General features: G+C 47.3%; 1 protein-coding gene across 2 annotated transcripts; it reads left to right on the top strand.

Moving 5' to 3' along the window:
• The first annotated feature begins 288 nt into the window (after positions 1-288).
• Positions 289-12310, top strand: TMEM248 (transmembrane protein 248). Of its 2 annotated transcripts, none has more exons than XM_077311242.1 (7): positions 289-458; positions 5741-5917; positions 6202-6487; positions 7017-7167; positions 8008-8191; positions 8471-8614; positions 9945-12310. In XM_077311242.1, exons 2-7 carry the CDS (start codon positions 5759-5761, stop codon positions 9963-9965), a joined length of 945 nt encoding a protein of 314 aa, XP_077167357.1. In that variant the 5' UTR covers positions 289-458; positions 5741-5758; the 3' UTR covers positions 9966-12310. The 2 variants fall into 2 exon arrangements, with proteins under 2 accessions (XP_077167357.1, XP_077167355.1); XM_077311240.1 differs by lacking the exon at positions 289-458 and adding an exon at positions 1455-1473.
• Positions 12311-14077: the final 1767 nt, after the last annotated feature.

The raw sequence follows: 14077 nt of genomic DNA, 5'->3' as shown, positions 1-14077 counted from the left end.
GAGTTGCAGCTCAGGCTCCAGCCTGTAGCCGCGGGTTCCCCTGGAGAAACTGGATGCTTCGGAGGGCGGACTCCCTGCCTCTACCAGGGCTCCACCTCCAAATCCCCAGGGGCTTCCCAATCCCAACCTGCAGCTGGCAACCCGAGCCCTCTGCACCTGCTCAGAGGCGCAGTCGCACCCCCAGCCTGCAAGGCTGAGCCTCGGCCGCCGGTTCGAACCCGCGGGGTGCTGACGTCACTCCGCCGGGAGGGGCGCCGGTCGCCGGCCGAGGGCGAGGAAGTTTGTCCCCTCCGCGTTTCCGTCCGCGCCCTCCGCTCTGCGCGCGCGCTCTCTCTCCTTTCCCCCCCCCCCCACCGCGGGCGGGGTAGCGAGCGGAGGAGGCCTCGCGCGCCCTCCTGACAGGCCGCCGCCGGGACGATGCTGCAGCCCCGACGCCGCTCCCGCTGAGCCCGCCGTTGGTAAGCGACCACGGTGCCTCGGAGCGTGTGCAGAGGGCCGCGCTGCCCTGAGGGCCAGGCCCCGCGCGCGGCCACGTGACCTGAGGCCCCCTCCCCGGGCGCGCGCGGGGGTCTCTCAGCGCCCCTCCCGCGGGGCCGCGCGCTCTCCCCCTCCCCCCCGTGACGCGGGTCTCCTTCCTCTGCTGGGGCGGGAGGCGTGGGGGCTCCATCCCTGGGAGGCCTCAGGACTGCCGTTCTCAGGGTCGAGCTGGAGGTAACCCTCTTCTCCCCCCCCCAGGAAAAGTCATTAAAAAACACAGGCGACAAACAAAGAAGCGAAGTCGCGCTGAGGCTACAAGAGTTGGTTCTTATATGCCGCTTTTCTCTCCCTGAAGGAGTCCCAAAGCGGCGTACAATCGCCTTCCCTTTCCTCTCCCCACAACAGACACCCTGTGCGGTGGGTGAGGCTGAGAGAGCCCTGAGAGAACTGCTCGGTCAGAACTGCTTTATCAGGGCTGTGACGAGCCCAAAGTCACCCAGCTGGCTGCACGTGGAGGAGGAGCGGGGAATCAAACCCGCTCCTAACCATGACACCAAGCTGGCTGGCTGGTGGCAAGAGGAGCTTTCAAAGGATGCAGACGGTCACGTAGGAAGTGGGTAAAGAGGAAAACTAATGGCTTTGCTCCCCAAGGATGGTAAAATGGGCCAGGGGAGCCTCCCTGGGGAGGGCATGCCAAAGGGAAGAGCAAGCTCTCTTTCTGATTGCCCCATCCCATCTCCCGAAAGGACCTGAGGCTGAGAGGTCGTATTCCCCATGTCTTGGGAGGGCATGCTGGCTTTCAGGTCAGTGCTGCTTTTCATTGAGCCAAAGGGATGCATGGTTTTGAATTCTCACTGATGGAATTCCCAGAGGCTCCAGAACTGCTGCTGGAATCCCACCATTCATGACTGGCCATTCTAGTTCTAGCCTAGTTCTGCTGGGGCTTTCATGCATCTCCTTGGATGTGGACAGATGTGGCAGAGAGAGTGGCACGGGGTAATAGCTCCTTCCTTTCCCCCTCCAGAACAGCTTCTACCTATAGCGTACTTATGGATAGGTGTTGGGATGCCCCTTTCCAAAAGCTAAAGCTTAGGGTGACTGAGAGATGAGATCCTGTTTACAGTGGTGACGTTGGATTTCCTGGAGCAGGCCCAGCTTCTAGTCTGTGTGCGTGTTGGAATTATTTCTTCTCTTTTCCGGCTCATCTTGGTAATCTCTAGAAACTCAGGTTGGCTCAGTATGAGCATGAAACAGAAATTAATTTGTTTTTCTTTCCCTCTACTTCCTTCTCTTCGGCCGCTTCATTGGCTGGTTGGTCCACAGTGGTGCCACTGTCTAAAAGGGAAACATGGTGGCATAGAGATCAGATACACATTTGGTTGTTTTAGTGAAAGTAAAAAAAGTGTTTTCATTTTATTTCTGTAATATATTTTTATCCCACCTTTTCCTCTGGGGAGTTCTGGGGAGTATTTGGGGTTTTCCTCAGGAACCCTGTTGTTAGGTTGAGTGTGTGTGGTTGAGCCCAAGATCACTCAGAGAGTGGAGATTTTACTCTCTTAGGCTTCTGTGGCAGTGACTGCCTGAAGTTATTACATTTTATTATATTTATAGTTGGTTAAAATTTCATTGTATTGGCCATTGGCCATCACAATCATGAAAACAGGGTCATACAAAAATAATATAAGCAAACAAACGGTGTGTAAAAGTATGCATAAAATGATTGAATCTGAAAATAGTGTGATCAATAAAATACAGAACTAAGATTGACATTTTAAGAGACCATCGAACATCAGAAGTGCTATTTGCATAAATTGGCCATGATTTTCCTGGCAGCCAGTGCAAAAAAGTGCCACTCTAGTGGAGACATAAGGATCTTTGACAGCAGAGAGATCATATTATATGTATATATTTATATACCACCCTCCCATTTCGGCTCAGGGCACTTGAGGGGGGATTTAAGCTCTCCTGACTTTTCTGAATGCAAAGTTTCAGTGATTGAGGTGATTCTACATCCCATTGGCTGATTTAACAATATGGGGTGAATAAAGGAGTCCCTTTATGAATCTTTGTACTAGCTGTGCTTCTCCCTCACATCTTCCTGTAGAGCAGGGGTAGTCAAACTGCGGCCCTCCAGATGTCCATGGACTACAATTCCCACAAGCCCCTGCCACCACGAGCCCCTGCATTTTCTGGCAGGGGCTCGTGGGAATTGTAGTCCATGGAAGTCTGGAGGGCCGCAGTTTGACTACTCCTGCTGTAGAGCGTTAAGAATGGCAACACCTAACTCATTACAGAACATTCTTTGCTTAGATGTAAGCAGTATGTCTAGCAGCTAACTGGACTAACTGGCAACTGAAGTTTCAATCATGAGAGTGTGTAGAGCAGGGGTAGTCAAACTGCGGCCCTCCAGATGTCCATGGACTACAATTCCCAGGAGCCCCTGCCAGCAATCGCTGGCAGGGGCTCCTGGGAATTGTAGTCCATGGACATCTGGAGGGCCGCAGTTTGACTACCCCTGGTGTAGAGTGATCTATGATATAGGGTTTTTTTTTATGTTGATGAAGGCTATCTTGGGTCTTTTAGAGAGGAATGGTGGGGTAAAAGTGGGATGTCTGAAAACAATTATAGATTCAAGTGGATAGATTAGAAGCTCCTAACCGCTACGCCAGGCTGGCTTAGAATTTTTATGTCCCAAAACATTCATAGCTATGCAAGTACATTAAACTTCATGAGCAATGTTGTTGCCTTCCCATGTAATCTTTTAAACTTAATTGCAGCTCCCTTGGATTTTCCCCATCTTGAAAAATGTGTTGTCAGACTTTGCCAATTAATTGCTCAGTCAGTTTCCAAATAATTGATGAGCAAATTACATAGCACTGGTCCCAATGCAGGCCCCTTGAAGAACCAGTTGCTTGTTTTCTTTGTAAGAACTGTATTTATGTATGTATCTTACGCTTCCTGCTGTTTAATTAGTAATCTATATGAAAAGCTACCCTTTTATCCACCTTCTGGTGAATTTACTCAAGAGCCTTTGGTGAGCCATGTCAAGAACGTTTTGGAAGTAGAACAGTTTTACTCACATGCTGCTTATAATTATTATTAATTGCATTTCTATGCTGCTTTCCTGGAACTGGCTCAGGGCAGTGTACACAATACAATCAACAGTTAACTGTTAATTAAAATCAACATAATAAAACATTAAACATTAGACAGAATAAAAAGTATCCAATTAGAAGGATTTGGAAACAATAGCACCTATTTGTTGACCTATTGCCCAGTAACTGGTTATTACATATAGATTTTCCAGGCTGGATGTCTCTTTGGGAGTATTTTGTTGGGGGGGAGGGGTCCCCTAGTTGTAGGGTTATTGCCCCCAACCAAAAGCTTGGCAGAAGAGCTCTGTCTTGCAGGCTCTCTGGAACTGTGCAAGCTCCAGCAGGACCTGGATCTCCTATGGGAGCTCAGTAGGAGCCAGGATTGAGAATGTCCTGGCCCTATTGAGGCCAGACGTACTTCCTTGGGACCACCCCTTGGGACCACCCACCAACAGGTTGGAATTCGCAGAGCAGAGGTCCCTCAGGTACTCTGGGCCCAGACCGCGAATGGCCTTAAAGGTAGGTACCAAAACCTTGTACTTGATCTGGAATTCAATCAGAAGCCTGTGCAGATGTCAGAGCACAGTCCGAATATGTCCCTGTGAGGACCTGGACAACTGAATTCTGGACCAACTGCAGTTTTTGGGTCAGGGATAAGGGAAGGCCAGCCTAGAGTGAGTTACAGAAGTCCAGCTTAGAGGTGATCGTCGCATGGATCACCCGTGGCTAGGTGTTCCGGGGACAAGTAGAGCACTATGAGTTTTGCTTGACAGAGATGGAAGAAGCCATGCCATTCTCGTGATGGAAGAAGCCATGCCATTCTCCATAGCAAGGGAGGCGTTGAAGGTGATGCTCAAGTTCCTGGCTGAATGTACAGGCGTTAGCTGCACCCCATCCAGGCTGGGCATGCACCCTTCCTCATATGGACCTTTCCTTCCCAGCCACTAGTCTTGGGTCATGTGAGAGAGCAGCTCTGCTACGTGGCTTTTATGTTCTTATGACTCCTTCACATTCAGAGCAACTTACACAGGAAAACCTATAAAAGTGACGATTTCGCAATCCCCTGCTGCCCAGTTCCCAGCATTCAGTTCAGATTTGATCTAAATTAGTACACAGGGAGACACTTCTGCTTAAATCAGCAGCTGGATTATCGTAACATTTAAAAGTCATGTTTGCCTCAAATCTTTCAGCATTCCTGTTGGGAACGAAGGCTCTCTGGACCGAAAAGAGATCCAAAAGGGAGGCAGATCTGCAGATTCTCTCTTTCTGTTCTGGCAGTATAAACTGGCCACCACCACATACTAAATATATCTTTAAAACAAAAGGGGCAGATAAAAAGAATACCAACTGCTTGCCCACCCTGGCTGATGCTCAAATATGTATTTTCTGTCTTTCTGCCTAGGCAAATACAAAGAAGTTGTATGCCAAAGGTTTGTGAGCCACGAGGCATGAGCACCTTCCACCGTATGAGAGTCTCTGTAATGTCAGGTAGCAACTGTTGTAGCCGTTTAGCTGTAGCGGTGTGTGCACACCCTCCCAAGTTTGCTCTGAAGGGCTCTGGTATAGGTGTGTTCTTCCTAGAGCCACAGAATTTTGGCAGATGTTCTGAATGCCTAATAAAAAAAAAAGCAGTTAGGAACTTACAAAGTCAACACGGATCTTGCCAACTGACCTGGGGAGGGATGAGGGAGCACATTTCCTCCTGCTGCAGAGGTGAAATGCAGTGATCGATGATAGGAACAGAACTTTTATGACTGTAGGTACCCAGCAGGCGTTCCCTGTGCTGGATGCAATTCTTTATTGTCTCGCTTAGCCCTCTGGTATTGCCAGGGGTGTTCTGGCTGTTGGTGTTCAGTGTCTGAGCACAGACGGCTGGATTCTAGCCGCCATCCTTGCGGGACGGTTGCCAGTAAAAAGGCCTTTGCTGTCTTTCAAGTAAGTCTAGCCCCTCCCTTGTTTATCCCGATGTTTCCACAACCATGTGCAAATAGAATCCTTCACAGGCATGTTCGGATTGCTCTCCTTCTCAGCCTCTGAAGGGCTCCTGTGTCTACAGGCAGAGAAAATACATTTCCTTGGTCTTGCAAGCAGTTACCCACTGACCTGATAGGACGTGCTCCTCGGGAAGTCTGACCGTGTCTCTAGTTTGCGGTGTTGCTGTTCCACAGGTGGGCCTGATCAGAATAATGTTCAACATCCACCCTCTGGAGAACCTCAAGGTTTACATCAGCAGTCGACCTCCGCTCGTGGTGTTTATGATCAGCGTCAGTGCAATGGCCATTGCCTTCCTGACCCTGGGCTATTTCTTTAAAATCAAGGAGATCAAGTCGCCGGAAATGGCAGAGGTAAAATATGAGACGGTGTGCACATTTGCCTATTCTTGCTGAGGGTGGGACGGGGATGGAGCATCCTGTAACTTCCTCCTCGGTTTATGATGCGACTTCTTCAACCATCTTAAGACAATCCTGCGGGAACATGACCCAAATGGCTGGAGCCAGCTCTCTGGTTTCTCAGGCTGGGGTTGTAATTTCTTATGGGTCAGAGGTTGAAACCCAAAGAATGACCCATGTAAGATTCGCTTGCCTCTTTTCTGGTGCTATGTCAGCAACTGCTCTTATTTGTATTTAAGGACTGGAATACTTTCCTTCTGCGCTTTAACGAGTTGGACTTCTGCATTTCGGAGAACGAGACTTTAAAGCACCTGATGAATGACACCACGACTCCGGAAAGTGCCATGGCCAGTAGCCAAGCTAGACCTTCCACGCCCTCACCACAGACTCTTGAAGATTCTGGCCCAGTCAACACCTCAGTGGTTATCACTCTGACTCTGGATCCCCTCAAACCCTTTGGCGGCTTCTCCCGAAACGTCACACACTTGAGTTCCACCATTTTTGGACACCAGATTGGACTCTCAGGTACATCTTGTTCTAAGTTGTGTTTCTAACTTCAGCGTTCTGAGATTCTACTGTCTCTGGGAGGATTGCTCCTTGAGCATAAACGTGGCCAGAACGAGTCATAAGTCTGTGTTGAAGGTATACTTCTCACTTAGTCCTGGATCTTGAGAGCTGCAAGGATGTATGTGTAGGGAAAAAGGTCTTTCCGGTCAGTAACAGGGAAGGGAGAATCCAAATGCACATGATGCACAGATCCTGAGCTTCATAAGAAGTGCTAAAATGGAGCATTTAAAATGGGAGAAGAACGGGGGGTATACCAAAAGGCCGCCATTCTTGATTTTGTGTGTGTCCATTCATCTTGGGAGGTTGGAAGCTGCGTGGGCCCCCGCTGTCTCTTACTCGTGTTTCTTTCCTTTTAAAATGTGCAGTTTCTACAGACAAAAACACTTGGGCAACTGAAAGTTACCAAACATAGCCAGATTCTACTTTTCAAAAGGAAATGCGGTTCCAGCCAGCTGATGCAAACTGTTTTTTCCTCTCCCACTTGAAGGCAGAGACGCTCATGAGGAAATCAACATCACGTTTACCCTGCCTGCTGCCTGGAACTCAGATGACTGCATTCTCCATGCCCACTGCGAGCAAGTCAGCTTCACAACCTGCATGACGATTACAGCAGCCAGCACTGTTTTTCCTGTCACTGTGTAAGGGTCTTTCAGTTCTGCTCCCTGTCAGGCTGGCTGCTCACCATGGCTTTCATGCCCTTGGGTACAGGCAGGGTGATGGAAAGCTAAGCTATCCATATATGCTGTGCAGTGGTTGGTTTTTGGTTTTGTTTTGTTTTTAAACGCTGGTTTGAATTGCACTTTACAGATTGAAAAATTGCAAATACAGGTTTTAAGTTCATCCACGCACTCACACCTTCTTCCACAAATGAGTAAGTGTTGGGCAAGAACGGGGGATGGGGAAGGAGGGATCGTTGGTGAGGAAGTACAGAGAGCCGTCTTACTGAAACAACTGCAGAGTCCTTTTTGTTCTCTGCCAGAGTCCACAGCCATGTGACCCTGGGACAAATTGGTTGTTAGTACAGGTGCGGCAGTGTGGATGGAGTTCATGGAAAGACAGTTAAAAAAAATAATGTTTGGAAAACACTGGATACAAATATGTGTTTAATTGTGGGGGGCTTTTTGCCCACAAAGTGACATTTACAACGTCATGAATACAACGTCATGAAGTCTTGAGCTGTGGATGTCCATATTGGAGCCTTAACTCCGGGGTAGTCAAACTGCGGCCCTCCAGATGTCCATGGACTACAATTCCCATGAGCCCCTGCCAGCATTTGCTGGCAGGGGATCATGGGAATTGTAGTCCATGGACATCTGGAGGGCCGCAGTTTGACTACCCCTGCATGCTGGGAGCACCACTGCTAGAATTGCCTGTCTGTGTTTTTGTACTGCACATCAGTTGATCTGTAGCTATCTATTGGGTGGGGGGAACTAGCTGAAGCTTTGTTGTGCCACTCATCCTGATGTTTTGCTCCACAGTCAGCCGCCACACTGCATTCCAGAAACGTACATTAATGCCACTTTCTGGTACAAGATCTTCACCACCGCACGGGACTCCAACACAAAATACGCCCAAGATTACAACCCTTTCTGGTGTTACAAAGGAGCTGTTGGGAAAGTTTATCACGCGCTAAATCCTAAACTGACTGTTATTGTTCCAGACGTAAGTCATCTCCTTACGCTTTAACTGCTTTGAATCATCGTCTCTTAATGTCTTGGTTGCAGTCTGTGCACCTCTATAAACAATCCTTTGGAAGCTTGTTTCGGCAATGTCCAAATTGCGTTTGTGTAAAATTTTGGGATGCAGCAGAGAGGGATATGCTGAGAAATTCTGCCTCAGGGGTGTGGTATCTCTCCTCTCATCACTGTGGCAGGCAGCGGCACGGTTTTCTTGAGATTTTTCCGACAAGCTCAGGAAATTGTTCATGTCTCTTCTACACAGGATGACCGTTCCCTAATTAACCTGCATTTAATGCACACCAGTTACTTTCTCTTTGTGATGGTCATCACCATGTTCTGCTACGCTGTCATCAAGGGTCGACCAAGCAAACTACGGCAAAGCAATTCGGAGTTCTGCCCTGAAAAGGTAGGTGTGAGAAATGGTGCCTGGTTCAGCTTTTGGGAGGAAGGAGAGACTCACCTGAATGTTGCCATTTTCAGCTCCTGCTCATTCAAAAGGCTGCGAGCAACACTGAACACAAGCTCTTGACAGGTTGGAAAAGATGTCCAGGTGCTTTCGGACCCAGCGGCTTTGACATTTGTGTTTGGCAGTTATTGCTGCTGCAAACATGCTCTGTGCTTTCCTTCATCGTCCCCTTGTGTCCCCTTTTTCCTTCCACTGCCAGAGGTCATTTTGCTGGCTTAGAAGGAACGCACTTTGAATATAGTCGCAAAGCAAGTACCAGTGTCTTTTAAAAACAGATGCCAAAAACCTCAGTAAAGGAAAACGGATGCAAGGGATGAGGGCCTCTGATGTCTTTTTTAAAGCCTGCATTCTGTTCTTCCATGCATCTTAGTCCCTGCTTTACCCTGGTGACCATTCTCAGGCTAAGAGCTACTGAATTCCCCAAGGAATCAGAATCTATCCTCTTATAGTCCAAGACCAGTCCTAGAAAAGTCATACAGATTATGAGATACAGCATAAAACATTACACAAATCGGTAAAACTCCATTCTTTAAACTATATAACGTATGCCTTAAGGATGTGCACTGAGCTTTGAACCCAAGCCTTCCCCATCTGTTCAGCTGTACACTGTTGATGTTTAGAAATCCCTGCATCCAGTATTTCACTGTGGGCAGGTTCTTGTGTATAGTCACACACTGATGGGACAGGCACGATGGTTTATTTAACTGGAATTTAATTTTTTAAAAAAAAACATAACCATCACATCTTGAAGCAAACATCGTCAGGACCTCCTTCTTCTCCCCGCTAGTACTGGGGGGTGGGAGTTGGGTTTTTATTTACTTTTTTCCGCCATGTTGGAGTGCTTTTATGTCTCTTAAAGGTAAAAGTATCCCCTGTGCAAGCACCGGGTCTTGTCTGACCCTTGGGGTGACGCCCTCTAGCGTTTTCATGGCAGACTCAATACGGGGTGGTTTGCCAGTGCCTTCCCCAGTCATTACCGTTTACCCCCCAGCAGCAAGCTGGGTACTCATTTCACCGACCTCAGAAGGATGGAAGGCTGAGTCAACCTTGAGCCAGCTGCTGGGATTGAACTCCCAGCCTCATGGGCAGAGCTTTCAGACTGCTGCCTTACCACTCTGCGCCACAAGAGGCTCTTTTATGTCTCTGAATGGGATTTTAATGGGGTTTTAAGACACTGTGACCAGCCACGAGCCGCAAGGGAGTGGCGGGAAATAAATTGAAAATAATAATGATAATGATAATAATAATCTTCTTGCTTTGATTCCTTCAGGTTGCTTTTACAGAAGCGTGATCCACCCGTCTCTTCCTCCCAAAAGTGACCGAGTCTGCAATCGTTGCTTGCTGAACCCAGAACTTGGCCCTCATTCTTTACGGTTTCAGTATCTTGTGACGTTGGGTTATTCCAACCAAAGACATTTTTAAGTGCCTGTAATGGATATATTTATATAAAGTGTACTTGGAACCGGTTAAAGCCAGGGCGCTCAATCACAATTTGTAGTGAAGCTGGTACCGTTTGGACCCATTTCCCCTATTCTGTGTTGGACTGTTTCGTGACGGTGAGGTTCTGTGTAAGTCAGAGCCAGAGAGGGTGTCTTTTTTTGTTTTTAATTATTGTTATTATTTGCTGCATTGGGACAATTAAGATGCCTTTTGCAAGAGTCTGGAAAGGAGGAAGGAAAAGCACCTTATTTTCCCAGTGGTATGTGCAGCGTGTTGGAAACGGTCTGCATCCCTGCTACATTACTGCAACTCCACGTGGATTCAGCGTGCGAGAGAGACAGTTTTTTTTCCCCTTTCCCATTCATACCTTGCTTGCAAAAGCATATATTGACATCCCTAGACCTATAGGGGCGAGAAACCTGCCACCATCTTCTTTTAATGCTGGCCTTAGCTAGGAGGGACATCGTGCTCGTAATTTTAGATTAAGGAAAAAGAAGCTTCTGTCGTAAGCGCTAAATTGGCCCAGGCTGTCCCTGTGTCGGTTTCATTCTGGACCTTGAATTGGGGGAGTTCTCGCAGTGCAGCTTTTAACGCTGATCTGTGCATGCAGGCGAAACAGAGAACGACAAGAGTTCCGGAGCTGTCCTGTTTCAGACTGATTTGGATGCTTCCCCTCAAGAAGAGGGAGGGAAAGTCTGTGTGTGTGTGTTTTTTTTTTTAGTAGAACAGGCTCTTACATTTCAAGGAAGTAGATTAGCCTTGTTCCTGACATGCTATATTTCAATATGCAGGTTTTTGGGGTTTGTTCGAGCGTGTTGTTGGGAGGAGTCAGCCGCTCAAACATGCCATGCCCGTCCTGTTACCTGAAATATTGCTGTCTCCGGCTTTCTGTGCCCTGTGGTTGGTCTGAGTGTCTCGATCACTGTGTGAAAGCCGAAATTCCATTAGGATTTGGGGACCGTGAACAAAAAGAGAAAGAAGCCAGGCGCACGCAGTCAGGGCAAGTAGTCCCATTGACCCAGCTTTTTCTGAATTAGTCACGGTCTACAAAAAGAAAATGGCAGCAAATTTGCACTGCAGAGGAGTCCCTCTGGACAGACATTCACGTGTCTGCATTCAAAGCTGGACCCTCTTCAGCCGTTTGCTTGTTGGGTGTTGATTTTATGCAACTTTCCGTTCTCTGCTCTTTCTGCCACTTTCTGATTTGCACAATATTTTTGAATCTATTCTTCAGCGTCACGCAAGCATAACATAGGGAAATCCCAGATGCACTTCTTGGCCCTGTGTGGAAGATATTGTTGACTGCCTTAATGACTCCCCCGTTCTGCTTTCCCTATCAGATAGCATCATCATCTTGGCTTCTTTTTCCTCCCCGAGCAGTTTGCAAACGACTTCTTTTAGCTCTTGCACTGAATAGCAAAGCTTGTAGTTGGCTTTCATATCAGAGTTCCTTTCTTCATTCACTGGCTTACTTTTTTTTTTTTTTACATTACAATGTCTCCCAGATAGGATTGTATCTAGGGACCTTCAGGTTTTCTGTTAGGTAAAGATCTGGGAATGAGATTAAACATAAATAAAAATCTTCCTCCTTGAAGAAAAATGTTAACAAAGTGAAGTTTTAATTCTCCTGGCCTGGAATTTTGGGCTTTGAAAAAAAAAAATCTTGTATTCTTCTTACCTTTTGCTTTTATGGTCCGTTCCAGACCTTGCCTAGGGATGGTTCAGAGATGATTGCAGGGAGGAGGGAATTGGGGACAGTAGGAGAGAGGTATGGGTGTAAAGTATATTGTGCAGAAGTGAAAAAAGTATAAAAGTAGAGTGGTTCAAATGGAATAGCACCGTGGTTGTTCGGATCATATTGATCTTCAACTTTTTTTCTTTTTCATTTTTCACTATTACTTGAATCAGTTTTGATTCCGTTTGTGTTTTCTTGTTAGAGATCTGCCATTCCTGTTGAGTTGTTCTTCGGCATTGTATGAAGATTCACAAACTTTCATTTCTCCTTTTCCCCCCCAAAACAACTCCTGTGCAGGAGATGTATGGTTAAGATGGCATTCCGTTTGCCTCTGGGTCTGATGGTCAGTAACTGACTTTGGTAATGACATTGCTCTCCTTTTTTTAATTTTATTTGTGTGTCTGTGAGATGTGGATATTGCTTTGCAAAATAAAGTTTATTACTATCAGTCCCCTTGAGAATACTTGTACTTGAAGTGTTTCATTGGGCACCAAGTGGCTTTTTTGTCCTCTGAACCCTCTTGAACACGCTTTTGACTCACACCTGATGAGAATTTGAGGGAAGGGGGGAGCCCAGGGAATTGAGCCTTGGAGTTTGAAATGGCAGCTCCTGGGAGAGCTGAAAGAGGCACATGACTACTTTTGCTGGGCTAATGCTCTGAGCCTTTCTTTGCAGGTTTCATCGCAATGTATCATGTCCATACAGATTTGGACTTGTTTAGATTTGCTACATCAGGAACTGGGCCCTGTGGTGGAAGAGTTTGATTTAGTCTTGTTTATTTTCCAGTGAACTGGATCCTGGAAAGAATTTGGGAGCTGGCTCACGTTGCTGTGGCTAGGATGAAGTCTGAGTCCAGTGGCACCTTCAAGACCAACAAATTTTATACCCCAAAGTAAACCGTTGGTCTTAAAGGTGCCAGTGAACTCAAAACTTTATTCTGTTGCTTCAGATCAAACAGGGCTGAAAACCCACCTGAATGGCTGTCACTAGATGGCGACAAAAACCTGTTAATGAGGGGAAGAGCCAGCATTAAGCCTGGGGCACTTTAACCCCAAGAGCAAGGATTCTGCAGTTCATTCTGTTACTATTTGTGTTTGTGACTGATCAGCTTAATTTTGTCACCATCTGCACCCTGGGGGCTTTGGGCAATATGTCCATTCTCAAGTAGGGGAGGTGAAGGAGGCAACTGCTCCCACCTATCAGCTTGGTTTCCCCTAAAGTGGCGGCAGATGTGATCTCTCCCCTCAGTGGGCAGGTTTTGGGGTTTGCAATGACCCCAGGGCAGGAAGAAACACATTTGCAGCTAACTCTTAAAAATTCAGTCTGCTGAGAAGTAGCACTGATTATTAAGTGTCTCTACAGTGCCTTTAGAAGGACCCATCTCTGCTGCAAGCTGCCTTTGGAGAAGGAGAGCCAGCTTGGTGTGGTTGTTAGGAGCACAGACTTCTAATCTGGTGAGCCGCTCCCCCACAAGCTGGGTGACCTTGGGCTCGCCACAGCACTGAGAAAGCTGTTCTGACCAAGCAGTAATATCAGGGCTCTGTCAGCCTCACCTCCCTCACAGAGTGTCTGTTGTGGGGAGAGGAAAGGGAAGGTGAATGTAAGCTGCTTTGAGACTCCTTCGGGTAGAAAAAAGTGGCATATAAGAACCAACTCTTCTTCTTCTTCAGTAATCTCAGGGCTCTCTCAGCCTCACCCCCCTCACAGGGTGTCTGTTGTGGGGAGAGGAAAGGGAAGGTGAATGTAAGCTGCTTTGAGACTCCTTCGGGTAGAGAAAAGTGGCATATAAGAACCATCTCTTCTTCTTCTTCAGTAATCTCAGGGCTCTCTCAGCCTCACCCCCCTCACAGGGTGTCTGTTGTGGGGAGAGGAAAGGGAAGGTGAATGTAAGCTGCTTTGAGACTCCTTCGGGTAGAGAAAAGTGGCATATAAGAACCAACTCTTCTTCTTCTTCAGTAATCTCAGGGCTCTCTCAGCCTCACCCCCCTCACAGGGTGTCTGTTGTGGGGAGTGGAAAGGGAAAGGCGATTGTAAGCCGCTTTGGGTACAGAAAAGCAGCATATAAGAACCAACTCTCCTCCTTCTTCATGTAGCAACGCTGGGATTCCTTGGTGGTCTATCCAAATACTAACTGCTTAGCTTCTGAGGTCTATCACGATAGCATTTGTCTGGGACCACACATTTAGACATCACATCCCTAAGTAGAGTCCTGTGATGTCTATGGGGAA

Source organism: Paroedura picta, chromosome 15 (assembly GCF_049243985.1).
Source record: "Paroedura picta isolate Pp20150507F chromosome 15, Ppicta_v3.0, whole genome shotgun sequence".
NCBI lineage: Eukaryota > Metazoa > Chordata > Lepidosauria > Squamata > Gekkonidae > Paroedura > Paroedura picta.
This window is presented reverse-complemented; position numbering and strand designations above follow the sequence as displayed.

Bases quoted from the DNA above. Each gene is read 5' to 3' on its own strand.
- TMEM248 (XM_077311242.1), top strand. From the start codon at position 5,759: ATGTTCAACATCCACCCTCTGGAGAACCTCAAGGTTTACATCAGCAGT. The intron at 5,918-6,201 runs GTAAAATATGAG...TTTGTATTTAAG, and splicing joins AGTCGCCGGAAATGGCAGAG to GACTGGAATACTTTCCTTCT. The intron at 6,488-7,016 runs GTACATCTTGTT...TCCCACTTGAAG, and splicing joins ACACCAGATTGGACTCTCAG to GCAGAGACGCTCATGAGGAA.